The sequence below is a fragment of the Myxocyprinus asiaticus genome, chromosome 46, assembly GCF_019703515.2.
Source record: "Myxocyprinus asiaticus isolate MX2 ecotype Aquarium Trade chromosome 46, UBuf_Myxa_2, whole genome shotgun sequence".
In the NCBI taxonomy this organism is placed as follows: domain Eukaryota; kingdom Metazoa; phylum Chordata; class Actinopteri; order Cypriniformes; family Catostomidae; genus Myxocyprinus; species Myxocyprinus asiaticus.
This window is the reverse complement of record NC_059389.1, coordinates 13549847-13566120: the sequence shown is the minus strand read 5'-3', so window position 1 is coordinate 13566120 and position 16274 is coordinate 13549847. Positions and strand designations below refer to the sequence as shown.

The following is a 16274-nucleotide window of genomic DNA, read 5'->3' as shown; positions in this document are numbered from 1 at the left end:
GCAGTGGAACTGCATTACTATAGGGGAGTTTCCCTCTTACGTAAAACTCTGGGATTCCCTTGGTGTACAAGCGCATATATGCGAATGTGAGGGACTGTCGATATTTTACAGTGGTGTTTATAAATTGGTATAGTATATAGTGTTTGTGCTTTTCCCACTGTACTCCCAGAAGTGTTGAATTCTTTCCACCATGTTGACTTGTTGTTGGGCTCCATCCTATGACATTCATTCTACTGTCTGTTCCACGCACATGTGCACTCCTCAGAAATCTATTAGAATGCTGCTTATGTGTTTGCATGGCCTTATTAAGCTGCGTTCTTCGTTAGAAACCTAGGTGTTTAACCGCTTTCTCTTAATCCCTAAAAACGGCGAAAAAAGGAAATCGGCGTTCTCGTTTTACATGATGTTTCAGAAAGCCGCTGTCTACAAAAACCCTGGAATAAACTGTTTTCTTAAGTGCATGTAAATGTGGTCAGTGAGTTGTGAATTATAGGTTATCAGTATCGGCCCAGAAATTCCATATCAGTGCATCCCTACAAAAATCTGTTTAGTGCAACATTGACATCAATACTATTTATTCATTTTCACGATGAGAAAGACTGTAAATTTTAAATGCGCAAAGTGATTTTTGTCAACTTTAAGATGTTGTAGATGACCTTAAAGCTTACACACATGGACAAAAAGCAACAAAACTCTTATTTTGATTTCATGGGGTCTATAAGTACCGTCCTCATTGGACAGCCTAACTTACTGCCTTATCAAATCTTGTCCATCAACAGCATCGGTGGACATGAATGAGCCCATGCAGGTTTGTGGCACCCACTCTCCATCTTGCGGATATCTGCTGTTGATGGCCATGCATAGCTAGTCTGCATTTTCCCATGCGGTGCTGTCCTGACTTGCTGAACTCCAGGACTTTTGCCAACCTTGTATATTAAACCACCCTGTTTAATGTTCTCTAAATGCCATACCATGCCAGAGTGGCCTGTTTATTTTTTATTTATTTTTTTTTTTGGTATAATCAGTCGAGCTTATCAGGGTTTAAAGCACTGCAATCCACAATCGTAATGTTTTACATTCTTTACGTACAGCTCAGCCACCACGGGGCACTTTATCGACAATAATCAGCCCATTTTTGTTTTTACCGTTTTCCCCCTCAATGAGTTTTCATGGGAAAAAAGACAGTGATCAGATGCCAAGCGCTTGATCATCTGCCCAAGTAATGTAAATAGTCTGTGTGTGTGTGTGTGTGTGTGTGTGTGTGTGTGTGTGTAATACATGCCCACATACAGTGAGCACAAAAAGTATTTGGACACGTATGAATTATGCAGTAAAAACAAAATACCAAATCAACTGCAAACACATGGTGCTAGACCCTTTCTCAAAACATTTAATATTTCTAAGCCATTTTTAACAATAACTTTTAAACTACTGGTGTCAAGGTAATTTTTAATGGATGTATGAAGTCAGTTCCCCCCAGATTCACACAAGTGTCCTAGAAGAGTAACCACAGGTTTAGTGGATGATGGACATGTTCCACAAAATTTGACTATCAGAAAGTGTTCAAATACTTTGTCTTAATTCTGAACAATAAATCTATTATTTTATCATTTGAAACCTAAAAAACTTCCTTTTGTGAAATCTTTTCAATGCAAAGTGCTTTTGCACTATAGCCTATTTCTTTAAGAAATGCCATTTGGGGGGGGCCTGGGTAGCTCGGCGAGTAAAGACGCTGACTACCACCCCTGGAGTTCGTGAGTTAGAATCCCAGGGCGTGCTGAGTGACTCCAGCCAGGTCTCCTAAGCAACCAGATTGGCCTGCTTGCTAGAGTGGGTAGAGTCACATGGGGTAACCTCCTCATGGTCGCTATAATGTGGTTCGCTCTCGGTGGGGCACGTGGTAAATTGTGCGTGGATGCCGCGATGGATGGCATGAAGCCTCCACACGCACTATGTCTCCGCGGTAACGCGCTCCACAAGCCATGTGATAAGATGCGCGGGTTGACGGTCTCAGATGCGGAGGCAACTGAGATTCGTCCTCCGCCACCCAGATTGAGGCATGTCACTACGCCACCACGAGGACTTAAAATGCATGGGAATTGGGCATTCCAAATTGGGGAGAAAAAGGGGAGAAAATCTGAAAGAAAAAAGAAATGCCATTTGGTTTGATATTTTGTTATATAATGCAAAGGCATCCATACATTTTTAAGTGTGGTGCCAAATACTTTTAGGGGCCACTGTATGTGTATGAGCTTATGTGTGTGTTTTTGCATGCTGAAGCGATACATATGTGTTTTCTGCCAATCCAAGACAATGCATATTTCTTAGCCAGAAACATTCCATTGACAACAAACACACGGGATTCACAGGACCTTTGGTCAATTACATGCAGTCATACTGAATTCCTTTGAGGACAGCACTCTGAATGCTTGCAGTCATTGACTAGGGGTTTCCCTGCATGTTAGGCATGCTTTATACTCTCATTCTGGTCGACTCAGTGTCACAAGCAGATTTAATAAAGTGAATTCATTATTATGGTTAGGATAGGAAATGTAGGCTACAGTTAGAGCAGATATTTTCAGTGAATGAATGTGGGATGCAATACCAACTTCATGCTTTAGATGGAACTGGTGCATTCGGTAAATCGGGCAGAATGTGGCAAATACTGTACTGTGTGCATCCTAATGGCTAATGTTTGTTCATGTGCAGGAGTGGAGTGTTTATGCTGTCTTCCTATAGGTGATGTTTAAGCTGATGCTATAGTCCCTTGAAAGTGAAGCCCTTTAGACAAGAAAGAGTCCCATCTGTCTTGCTTGAGAAACTGTTATCAGTCCACTCTTTTGATGTAATTTAAAACGGAAGTGTTGAATATCGAGGCATGTGCTGGTCAGTTCCCATGACTTGACATCTATAGCCTTAGTTCTAAATGTCATACTTTCATTCACGTTATTTTCAAGAGACTGTATTGGTTGGAGGTTTAAACTGCAAAAAAGCTTAATAAAGGAATTTGATTATTTTTCATTTCAACAGTTAAGTAAATGTTGATGCATTCATATTGTTTCAGATATTCCCTCTGATATTGAAAGCACTGATAAAGTTAACTTAAAAATGATGTTACCTCAAACATTTCTTTAAACACTGCAAAAAAAATATCATTTTCTTAATTAGTAATTAGTCTTGTTTACTAGTAAAAATATGTAAACATTCTTAAAAGGAGATACATTTACTTGACAAGCAAAATGGCATAAGATAATTTGTCTTGTTTTCAGAGAAATCTAACTAAATTTTGTGAGGTTTATATTTAAAAAAGAAAAAAACCATTTGCCAATGGGGTAAGAAAAATAAAATTAACTCAAAGGGAAAACAAGTTTATTTTTCTTACCCCATTTTTTGCTTGTTTTAATCATAAAGTTTGCTACTTTTTATATTATTATTATTTTCTTTAGAAAACAAGGCTTAATAACTTATGCCATTGTCTTGTAAAACAAGAAAAAAAAAACTCATTAAGAAAATGATTTTTTTGCAGTGAAGAAATTTGATTCAGTGTAATTTCAATACAATTAAACATTTTTACGTGTTGATGCAATCATATTGTTTCTGATATTCCCTCTGATATTAATAAAGCTGATAAAGTGAACTTAAACTAATGATGTAACCTGAAAAGGTTCTATAAATAAATTAGATTTTATGTAATTTCAATACAACTGAACATTTTAAGAAAGCCTTGATGAAGGCTATTTATATTGTTGTTTATTCATATATGGTGGGTCTAATAGCTCTCATAAATACTTCATATGTCACATTTGATGTCTGTGGTATTCAAATATATTTTTTTCAGGAAACAAATAGTAAATGCTAGTTTATATACACTCACTGAGCACTTTATTAGGAAGACCTGTACACCTACTTATTCATGTGACTATCTAATTAGCCAATCGTGTGGTGGCAGTGCAAAGCATAAAATTATGCAGATACGGGTCAGGAGCTTCAGTTAATTTTCATATCAACCATCAGAATGGGGAAAAATGTGATCTCAGTGATTTTGACTGTGGCATGATGGTTGGTGCTAGTCGGGCTGGTTTGAGTATTTCTGTAACTGCTGATCTACTGGGATTTTCACACACAACAGTCTCTAGAATTTACTCCGAATGGTGCCAAAAACAAAAAACATCCAGTGAGCGACAGTTCTGCCTTGTTGATGTGAGAGGTCAGTGGAGAATAGCCAGACTGGAGCTGACAGAAAGGCTACGGTAACTCGGATAACCACTCTGTACAATTGTAGTGAGCAGAATAGCATCTTGGAATGCACAAAACGTCAAACCTTGAGATGGATGGGCTACAACAGCAGAAAACCATGTTGGGAACTTTATTAGGACCATAGTGTTACTAATAAAGTGATCAGTGAGTGTCTGTGTGCATTATGTGCATATATTTTATGCACATATCAGTAATAGTAATTTGGAATGTTCAGTGGATGCAAGTTTCTGTATGGAATTTGACATTGCATCTGTACAACTATTACAGTTCTATTTTTCATTTTTTATATTTAGAAAACATGCAAATTCATCAGTTAGAGATCCAAAGATGCTGTTATCAAACAGCCCAAAACTCCAATGACAGCTGTGGAAGCTAATTTTGACTAAAAATCTGACAAGTTAATTTGAAAGCATAATTGTTAATTTTTTTTAATTAATATTGGGGACAAGCCAGTTTTGAGTAGCCATATGGCGTGGCGTTCTTAACACCTGCCCCAGCGCCTCATTTTTGAAACGTCTGTGTAATTCACTTTTTATATGTGTCATCAATTCTCATTGTTGTGGAGTTGGCGCTGGAATGAAATTGCTCACTGACTGCACTAATTGCTAATTTCTTTTGGATTTGAGTGTTTTAAGCCGGGGAAGCTGCTTGGTGTATTGTATGGGACTGTAACATTGTTAGGGAAATTTGGATGGTGGTGGATTGCTCTCTTTTAAGCTGGGTCTTTCACAGGTGTGGAGCCATCTGGGCCCCAACTTCCCAGGCAAAGAGGCCCCTTTGCTTGCTACAGTATGCTCACTGAGCTCTGTTGCTGTCTCGATTGCGTTTTCTCTATCTCATGTTTTCTCTGTCTCTCTTTCATCTGTACTCAATCACGTTTTGTTCAGATTACAGTATTGATAGTGCATGCAAAGTTCTTTTTTTTTTTTTTTTTTTTTTTGTCCATTTCAGAAATTTTACTGAAATATGATTTTAACGGTAATAACTAAGGGTTTCTTTGTCAAAGTGACTTTGCTTTGTTGCCTTATTTATGTCTTAAATGTACTTGTTCAGATGAGGTCAAAGAGTTGGGCAATTAAATCTGCATACAGCCTACAGTGGCAATGAATATATATGTATGTATATACACTCACTGATCACTTTATTAGGAGCACTGTGGTCCTAATAAAGTTCCCAATATGGTCTTCTGCTGTTGTAGTCCATCCATCTCAAGGTTCGACGAGTTGTGCATTCTGAGATGCTATTCTGCTCGCTTTAATTGTACAGAGTGGTTATCCGATTACCGTAGCCTTTTTGTCAGCTCAAACCAGTCTGGCCATTCTCAGTTGACCTCTCTCATCAAAAAGGCATTTCTGTCTGCAGAACTGCCGCTCACTGAATGTTTTTTGCCATTGCACTGCTGCCACACGATTGGTTGATTAGATAATTGCATGAATAAGTAGGTTTACAGATGTTCCTAATAAAGTGCACATTGAGTGTATGTGTGTCTGTGTGTGTGTGTGTGTGTGTGTGTGTGTGTGTGTGTGTGTGTGTGTATATATATATATATATATATACATATACATACACCTCTGGTGGCCAAAAGTTTGGAATAATGTACAGATGTTGTTCTTATGGAAAGAAATTGGTACTTTTATTCACCAAAGTGGCATTCAACTGATCACAATGTATAGTCAGGACATTAATAACATGAAAAATTACTATTACAATTTGAATTTATTTTTATTTTTTTCAGAACTTCTTAAACTACTTCAAAGAGCTCCACGTGCAGCAATGACAGCTTTGCAGATCCTTGGAATTCTAGCTGTCAGTTTGTCCAGATACTCAGGTGACATTTCACCCCACGCTTCCTGTAGCACTTGCCATAGATGTGGCTGTCTTGTCGGGCACTTCTCATGCACCTTACAGTCTAGCTGATCCCACAAAAGCTCAATGGGGTTAAGATCCATCCACTCTTTTCCAGTTATCTGTTGTCCAATGTCTGTGTTTCTTTGCCCACTCTAACCTTTTCTTTTTGTTTTTCTGTTTCAAAAGTGGCTTTTTCTTTGCAATTCTTCCCATAAGGCCTGCACCCCTGAGTCTTATCTTTACTGTTGTACATGAAACTGGTGTTGAGTGGGTAGAATTCAATGAAGCTGTCAGCTGAGGACATGTGAGGCGTCTATTTCTCAAACTAGAGACTCTGATGTACTTATCCTCTTGTTTAGTTGTACATCTGGGCCTTCCACATCTCTTTCTGTCCTTGTTAGAGCCAGTTGTCCTTTGTCTTTGAAGACTGTAGTGTACACCTTTGTATGAAATCTTCAGTTTTTTGGCAATTTCAAGCATTGTATAGCCTTCATTCCACAAAATAATGATTGACTGATGAGTTTCTATAGAAAGCTGTTTCTTGTTTTGTCATTTTTTACCTAATATTGACCTTAAGACATGCCAGTCTTGTGCATACTGTGGCAACTCAGTAAACAAACACAAAGACAATGTTAAGCTTCATTTAACAAAACAAACAGCTTTCAACTGTGTTTGATATAATGGCAAGTGATTTTCTAGTACCAAATTAGTAATTTAGCATGATTACTCAAGGATAAGGTGTTGGAGTGATGGCTGCTGGAAATGGGGCCTGTCTAGATTTGATCAAAAAATGACTTTTTTCAAATAGTGATGGTGCTGTTTTTTACATCAGTAATGTCCTGACTATACTTTGTGATCAGTTGAATGCCACTTTGGTGAATTAAAGTACCAGTTTCCTTCCGAAACAGCAAAATATGTACATTATTTCAAACTTTTGGCTGCCAGTTATAATATATACACACTGTATATATACAGCTCAGAAAAGTACATTTAGATCTAAGAAAATGTCTAGCATAATTTGTTTGCAAGAATTCCACTTGGTTTGATATTTTGATATCCTATGCGATGCAATTTCTAAATTTTTGGTGTGACTTGAGTTTCCAAATACTTTTGGGGGCCACCATATACAGTACATCCCTCTGTTTTGGATTTGTTGTGACTACTGCCAATGCATCATATAGGACTGATGTAAATGTTACCTTATATGCTGCTCAGCGAGATGACATGCGTAGATGCTTCCTACCATTAACCACACATTTCACTAGAACACACATGGTCAAGTTCTAACCTCATTTGTGCTGTTGTTTCCCAACACGTGAATACTTGGAAGTTTACAATAGTAACTTTTAAATAGAACGTTAAGATAATCACTGAAGTGGATCGGGGCCGACCGTAATACAATATGGCACCATATTGAGTTTATTTCTAAAGAAAGGTTTGAATAAATTAGTTCTATGCAACGGATAACAGTATTTGATCATGGTCCATCCATCTGGTTTTGTTGGTTTCCCTCATTAAAGGAGTAGTTCATCCAAACATGAAAATTATTTTACCATTTACTCACCCTAATGTTGTTCCAAAACTGTAGAACTTTCTTTAATGTATGGAAGGAGTTATCTGGAAAGCGTTTTTTTTTTTTTCCATATACAATGAAAAGGAATGGCGATCACAGCTTTCCCTAGTCCCTGTCCACTTTCGAAGTATGAAAAAGAGCAGTTTGTTAATCGCATATTTTGTGTTTCATGCAAGAAAGAAAGTCATATGGGTTTGGAATCACATGAGGGTGAGTAAATGTGAGCAATTTGTGAGAACTGCTGTGTTTGTATGAAACACGCAGGGTAGGCATGGGGTATATTTGAGTGTTTCTCAATCAATTTAAAATCCTTTAGCTTTGTGGCAACCATTGCATCTTGCTCCATTACATGCATATAATCTCATACTCTTTGTTATAAAACAACAAAACACATGCAAAATAATAAATTGAGTTATATCAAAAATGTTTTTTTTCATGTCTTCCTGCTTGCAGCAGTTTAATTCGCTGTAAAGAGGGTTAAAACCAAAAGTATCTCACGTCCGGTTCTAGGTATTGTAGTATTTCTTTCCTAAGCAGGCTTCTCAGAATTATAAGCAGTTGATGTTACGATTTTATCACGCATATGTTTCCTCCACCGTTGCATCAATATTGATATGGGTGGTGAATCAAATACAGCACAATAGACAACAGCTGACATGCCACTGCCGATGTCATCCACATGCTGCCTTTAAATGCAGTGCGCTCATGAATAAGCAGTTAGGAAGGTGTCCTCACCCGGCCCCTGTCTGTGGCTTGTGGCATGTAAACATTAGACGTATACCCAACTGATGTTTATAACAGATTGGCGCCAAATGCAGATGTTAAACAAGATTATTCAAATAATAGTGTTTTCATCTGTATGAATAGTGAAATATTGTAGGCTAGTTTGATTATGTAATAATTATAGTTCATTGATACCAGGTGTCTTTCGGAGCCAAATAAGCATCTGGTGGCCGAGCACTTGGTGTAACTATAGAGTAGACCGTGTGTCTAGAGAAGTATAATTTGAATGTAAATAAATTATGTAGTGTGATTTTAATAATAAATTAACAAATGGTTTTCATGTTGGCTTCAGTTTGTTCCCAAATTAGCTTGCATAAATGTGTCAGTATGGATTAAACACAATCAGGTTTCATTTACAGTTCTTCTAAACTCTCATTTTTGTTTTACTAACTGACTATGCCGTCTATAACATTATTTTTGCATTTACATTTAAGAAAATAAATGATAAAAAAAAAGGATAAAGAAACGTTATACAGGAAATGGTTTAGAAACAACAAGATTGCCAGGGTGGTTCCTGTTTATGACATTTTAGCCCTTACTCTATCATGTCATCATTGAAGTGGTTGGACTTTTTAATAGGACTTCATTTGCATTCTCTGTTACATGTGGAATATTGCTTTCTCTGTGTAATTATTGAGGAATGATTAAAGAAACAAAATGAATGGCCTGTGGAGTATTTGTTGTTTAATTTGGAGAATAAACTAATGATATTTAGTACTTGAATAATAATGCTCATTTAATTAGAAAATATTAAAACAGTTATGTATTGCATTAAAGAAAAATCTTAAAAAGATTATTCCTGGTTCAATACAAGTTGAGCTCAGTCGACAGCATTTGTGGCGTAATGTTGATTACCACAAAAAATAATTTTGACTTATCGCTCCTTTTCTTTAAAAAAAGCAAAAATCTGGGTTACAGTGAGGCACTTACAATGGAAGTCAATGGGGCCAATCTTTGGAAGGTTTAAAGGCAGAAATATGAAGCTAATTAATACTTCTGATAAATCGTATATTATTTGAGCTGTAAAGTTGCTTAAATCGTAATTTTTACAGTCGTTTTAGGGTTGTAGAAATGAAGTTGTAAAATTGGCTATAACTTTACTCAGAAAAGGTTAGTAAGTGAGTTTATCACACTAAAATCATGTAAACACACATATTGTTTACGTCTTGTGGCTAAACCTTTGAAACAGTGAGTATTTTAACGTTTATGGATTGGCCCCATTGACTTTCATTGTAAGTGCATCACTGGATTCCAGAGTTTAGCTTTTTTTTAATGAAAAGGAGGGGCAAGCCTAAATTAGTTTTTGTGGTAATCAGTATTAAAGTGCATCCGGAAAGTATTCACAGCGCTTCACTTTTTCCACATTTTGTTATGTTACAGCCTTATTCCAAAATGGATTAAATTCATTATTTTCCTCAAAATTCTACAAACAATACCCCATAATGACAAAGTGAAAGAAGTTTGAAATCTTTGCAAATGTATTAAAAAAAAAGAAAAAACGAAGAAAAAAAAAATCACATGTACATGAGTATTCACAGCCTTTGTTCAATACTTTGTTGAAGCACCTTTGGCACCAATTACAGCCTCAAGTCTTTTTGAGTATGATGCTACAAGCTTGGCACACCTATTTTTGGGCAGTTTCTCCCATTCTTCTTTGCAGGACCTCTAAAGCTCCATCAGGTTGGATGGGGGGCGTCAGTGCACAGCCATTTTCAGATCTCTCCAGAGATTTTCAATCGGGTTCAAGTCTGGGCTCTGGCTGGGCCACTCAAGGTCATTCACAGAGTTGTCCTGTAGCCACTCCTTTGTTATCTTGGCTGTGTGCTTAGGGTCGTTGTCCTGTTGGAAGATGAACCTTCGCCCCAGTCTGAGGTCCAGAGCACTCTGGAGCAGGTTTTCATCAAGGATGTCTCTGTACATTGCTGCATTCATCTTTCCCTCGATCCTGACTAGTCTCCCAGTTCCTGCCGCTGATAAACATCCCCACAGCATGATGCTGCCATCACCATGCTTCACTGTAGGGATGGTATTGGCCAGGTGATGAGCATTGCCTGGTTTCCTCCAGACATGACGCTTGCCATTCAGGCCAAAGAGTTCAATCTTTGTTTCTCATGGTCTGAGAGTCCTTCAGGTGCCTTTTGGCAAACTCCAGGCGGGCTGTCATGTGCCTTTTACTGAGGAGTGGCTTCCGTCTGGTCACTCTACCATACAGGCCTGATTGGTGGAGTGCTGCAGAGATGGTTGTTCTTCTGGAAGGTTCTCCTCTCTCCACAGAGAAATGCTGGAGCTCTGTCAGAGTGACCATAGGGTTCTTGGTCACCTCCCTGACTAAGGCCCATCTCCCCCGATTGCTCAGTTTGGCCAGGCGGCCAGCTCTAGGAAGAGTCCTGGTAGTTCCAAACTTCTTCCATTTACGGATTATGGAGGCCACTGTGCTCATTGGGACCTTCAATGCTGCAGAAATTTTTCTGTACCCTTCCCCAGATCTGTGCCTCAATACAATCCTGTCTCGGAGGTCTACAGACAATTCCTTGGACTTCATGGCTTGGTTTGTGCTCTGACATGCACTGTTAACTGTGGGACCTTATATAGACAGGTGTGTGCCTTTCCAAATCATGTCCAATCAACTGAATTTACCACAGGTGGACTCCAATCAAGTTGTAGAAACATCTCAAGGATGATCAGTGGAAACAGGATGCACCTGAGCTCAATTTTGAGTGTCATGGCAAAGGCTGTGAATACTTATGTACATGTGATTTTATTTATTTATTTATTTTTTTCATTTTTTTTTTTTTAATAAATGTGCAAAGATTTCAAACAAACTTCTTTCACGTTGTCATTATGGGGTATTGTTTGTAGAATTTTGAGGAAAATAATGAATTTAATCCATTTTGGAATAAGGCTGTAACATAACAAAATGTGGAAAAAGTGAAGCGCTGTGAATACTTTCCGGATGCACTGTATGCCACAAATGCTGTCAGTTGAGCTTAACTTGTTTTGAACACGGAATATTTGTTTAAATGAAAGATTGAGGCTAACTTTTTTGATTATTTAAAAAATAATAATGTCTGTATTATTATGTTTATTTATAACTACTTTTTTATATAGGTTTCTTTTAAAACACTGTTGGCAGTTACTGGAGGTGACACAAATTGGCAATATACACTGGCGTCCAAAAGTTTGGAATAATGTACAGATTTTGCTCTTATGGAAAGAAATTGGTACTTTTTATTCACCAAAGTGGCATTCAACTGATCACAATGTATAGAAAAAATGCAGAACTTCTTAAACTACTTCAAAGAGCTCCACGTGCAGCAATGACAGCTTTGCAGATCCTTGGCATTCTAGCTGTCAGTTTGTCCAGATACTCAGGTGACATTTCACCCCATGCTTCCTGTAGCACTTGCCATAGATGTGGCTGTCTTGTCGGGCACTTCTCACGCACCTTACAGTTTAGCTGATCCCACAAAAGCTCAATGGGGTTAAGATCCATAACATTCTTTTCCAATTATCTGTTGTCCAATGTCTGTGTTTCTTTGTTCACTCTAACCTTTTCTTTTAGTTTTTTGTTTTTAAGTGGCTTTTTCTTTGCAATTCTTCCCATAAAGCCTGCACCCCTGAGTCTTCTCTTTACTGTTGTACATGAAACTGGTGTTGAGCGGGTAGAATTCAATGAAGCTGTCAGCTGAGGACATGTGAGGCGTCTATTTCTCAAACTAGAGACTCTGATGTACTTATCCTCTTGTTTAGTTGTACATCTGGGCCTTCCACATCTCTTTCTGTCCTTGTTACAACCAATTGTCCTTTTGTCTTTGAAGACTGTAGTGTACACCTTTGTATGAAATCTTCAGTTTTTTTTTTGGCAATTTCAAGCATTGTATAGCCTTCATTCCTCAAAACAATGATTGACTGACGAGTTTCTAGAGAAAGCTGTTTCTTTTTTGTCATTTTTGACCTAATATTGACCTTAACACACGCCAGTCAATGTTAAGCTTCATTTAATGAACCAAATAGCTTTCAACTATGTTTGATATAATGGCAAGTGATTTTCTAGTGCCAAATTAGTAATTTAGCATGATTACTCAAGGATAAGGTGTTGGAGTGATGGCTGCTGGAAATGGGGCCTGTCTAGATTTGATCAAATATGACTTTTTTCAAATAGTGATGGTGCTGTTTTTTTACATCAGTAATGTCCTGACTATACTTTGTGATCAGTTGAATGCCACTTTGGTGAATTAAAGTACCAATTTTCTTCAGAAAATCTTTACATTATTCCAAACTTTTGGCCGCCAGTGTATATAAGCAAGACTAGACTCAGATTAGACTTTGACAAAATTAGTCTGCTACCCATAAGCACACTAAAGTCATGAGACAAACAGGAGAGATCAAAGGAGGTTATCCATTTACCCCAAAGCACAGTGAATTGTGTTTGTAGTGACCCTTGCCTTGTGCAGGGTTTTACTTGGATTCAAACACAGAATGGAATGCAACCGTATATAAGTAATTACATTTTATTGTGTATGTGCGACATCACAAGTTTCATCAAATTCCACTGATTGCCCATCAATGAACAATGTTTGAACAATGTTTCTGATTTTATACAAAGCATAAACGGGAACTAACAGTCATAACAAATATGAATTTAATGTAACTATCATGTTATGCTGATTAATCATTCATCCACATCAATGATTCAGCCCACACCATTTTTTCATGCATATCTGCATTCAAGTTGTCAGAATTATCGTAATTATGTGAATTAAATAAAATGTGCATTAGTAAAAATATGTATTTGTTATCATTGATAGCAAGATACTGAAACACTACATTAATTCACCTCTATACACTTTTATAAATATAAATTAAATATTTCAGAACAAAGAGAGCATGTAACACTTGGTATGGCATATCGTTAAGCTTTATTATGACGTCATAATAAACGTGAGAGAAGTCACAGCTTCCAAGTTGTAATTACGAATTAGATGAAGACGTGAACTGTTTTTACAAATCTTGTAATCTTGTTTTGTCCTTTATCCAAATAGGAGGCGGATTTATAATCCTCCTGATTTTTTCTGGCATATGATCAAACCTTGCTTTCGCTTTATCAACGAGTCAAGTCACTCTGCAAACTTGGTTACTAATGCAAAACATGACGTTTAAGCTCCCGGATGCAACGCTGAGCAGACCTGTCATATGTTTGCCAGTGATTAGTCCCAACCCTGGAAGTTCCTCAGCATTAAAGACCACCTTGTGTCTGTCTTCTGTCTCATTGCTATCTGGGAGGGCTTCAGCTTTAATCAGGTGTGCTCTATGTGTGTGCCTAGCAGTGCTGAAAGCAATCTTAGCCGACCTGAAGGGTCTTGTCTAGTAGTTTGCCAGGTTTATCCCTGTGGAACAACTGGATCTGATGTGGATTAGAAAAGGAAGAAGGCTTTCCTTTCCCTATCTTCAGCCAGGTTTAAACGAGATTGGCTCAAAACATTTCACACATGCTTACGTTTTAACTTTAAAAAGTAATGCCTAAAGTAGGGAAAATTGCGGGAAAGCTCTTTAAATCTTTCTAGGCTGTTTGAGAGCATGCACAGATGTCTATGTTAACCAAACACTTTTGCGTTTTTTTTGGGGTTTTTTTTCTTTCCTAATCTTGACATTTATGAGGCTTCGGTTTTAGCTGAGAGATGAAAGTAGGTGGGAGCGTTGGTCCGAGCAGTGGGTGGTCCTGATGTGACAGTTGCCCTGTTACTTATGTATCCATTGCATTCAGAAAGTCCGGACACTGGCCTTCTGAGACCCTTTAGTTTCTCCATCAACCCTCTACTCAGATTTTATGGCCATCTGCCGGTTAGCAGCACTGATCGCATGGGTTACTTTTGAACGGTGGGCCGCCACATTTGACCTGTGCTTTCCAGGTCGTGACCTTCACCTCATTTCCTTACACACAGCCATTCCGACAGCAGGGTTCAGTTTATTTGATATCCCCCCTTAGTGCTGCTGGAAAGTGCCAAGTTTCAGGAAGCAGACCACTTAGCTTTGATACTTCAGTTTCTGTTTTGACCCTGCTCTGTCCTCACCAAGCCTGGGTCCATCTGGACAGGTCTGCGCTAGTCTAACTTCCCACCACCCAGGGAAGGAATACCATGCTTCCCATGCAGGGAACCACTGTTTTCACTCTTTACCTTTATCCTACTTGCTGTAGGCTGTAATTTCCGCACCACTAGAGTCACCAAATGGAATTGCAAAAGTTATGTTTTCAGACAGGTTTCCCGAACACTTGCACTGTCTCACACTGGTCGTTAAATAGATGGTTCAGCCCCTAAGTTTTGCTATTGGTTGAGCCATTGTTGCTGGTCAGGATGCTCAAACAAATGTTTTGATAGTACCACTGAGCCACAGTGTAACACACTTCAGCTTTAAATGGACTTGGAAAATTATGGAAAAACATAGTCATGTTTGAGAGTCTTTTTAGCAAAACTCTGTCCATCCTGTTAGACACATAATCCTCATTCCATGGAATCTTCTCTGATTCCAGTCCTCTTGCTCTGTCCAATTACTGTAATGCATAGTAAATACTGGAGATCTTTCTTGTTGGTTTCTTGAGGCAATCTTCCCAGAGGAGCTTGTCTGGAATCTGGGAGGCTCTGATGTCTGGGTTCAGGCTGACCTCAGGAATCTGTCAGTGGCCTTTGGAGCCAGAAGTTTTTGCATTCTGGAGCTCGCTCATAGCTTCCGTTCCACATTCAGGGTTTCTAGGAACAGGCAATGCTGGCTGTGCTCATTTCAAAATTGAATTGAGAATGCTTTTCAAATTCCAATTTGATTTCTGAACTTGAAATTGAATTTTGAATTGCAGTAGCAAACAGGATGTAGAATTGTAATTCAAATTTGAATTTAAGGAAGTTGAATTAAAATGGAATGAAAATCAAGGAAATTCACCTTGTTGTAAAAGTGTAGTTTCTGTATGAATTACCTATAAACTGTTGTCATGTTATCATTCACTCAACATTAATTCAATGCTTAAAATGCCACCGATAGAAAAATTTATTTAATTCATCTGCCCATTCACCCAAGGCTTGACTTGTTGTGCATTCTGAGATGCTATCCTGCTCACTACAATTGTACAGAGTGGTAGTCTGAGTTACCGTAGCCTTTCTGTCAGCTCGAACCAGTCTGGCCATTATCTGCTGACCTCTCATCAACAAGGTGTTTCCATCCAATGAACTGCTGCTCACTGGATGTTTTTTCTTTTTGGCACCATTCTTAATAAACTCTCTAGAGACTATTGTGCATGAAAATCCCAGGAGATCAGCAGTTACAGAAATACTCAAACCAGTCTGTCTGGCACTAACAATAATGCCACGGTCGAAATCAATGAAAAAAAAAAAAGGAAAAATTCCCATTCTGGTGGTTAATGTGAACATTAATTGAAGCTGCTGACCCGTATCTGCATGTTTTTATGCATTGCACTGCTGCCACACGATTGGCTGATCAGATAATTGCATGAATTAGTAGGTATACAGGTGTTCCTAATAACGTGCTCAGTGATTGTAGTTTATAAAATTTTATAAATAAGCTTTCTTTTTCAGGACCATGATGGATGAACAATTAATTTTCTAAAGTTCTGAATATTTTGGATATTTTTTACAGTATTAACTTAGTTTAGAAAAATGTGTCTAATCAGTTGAAGAAATGTATCCAGCAATAAATAGGCATAATTAGTCAATGGTTTGTAATTATTTATGTTTTGTTGTGGAACTTTTGTGTGACTTTGCTGAATTTCATTGCAATTCACACTGTAAAAAATCCAACTTAAATT

At 38.0% G+C, this 16274-nt stretch overlaps 1 protein-coding gene across 4 annotated transcripts in view; it reads left to right on the top strand.

The window, feature by feature from the left end:
* The window catches only part of ccnd2a (cyclin D2, a), a 231118-nt gene that overhangs the window by 36422 nt on the left and 178422 nt on the right, over positions 1-16274 (top strand). For 2 of the 4 annotated variants that reach the window (XM_051689075.1, XM_051689076.1), the window contains exon 2: positions 5993-6085. The exons of 1 other annotated variant lie outside the window; for it this stretch is intronic. In XM_051689075.1, coding sequence (XP_051545035.1) covers positions 6031-6085 — 55 coding nt within the window. In that variant the 5' untranslated portion in view covers positions 5993-6030. Of the gene's footprint in view, positions 1-5992; positions 6086-11740; positions 11834-16274 lie in introns of all 4 variants that reach the window. One more of the 4 variants, XM_051689077.1, reaches the window with a different exon arrangement.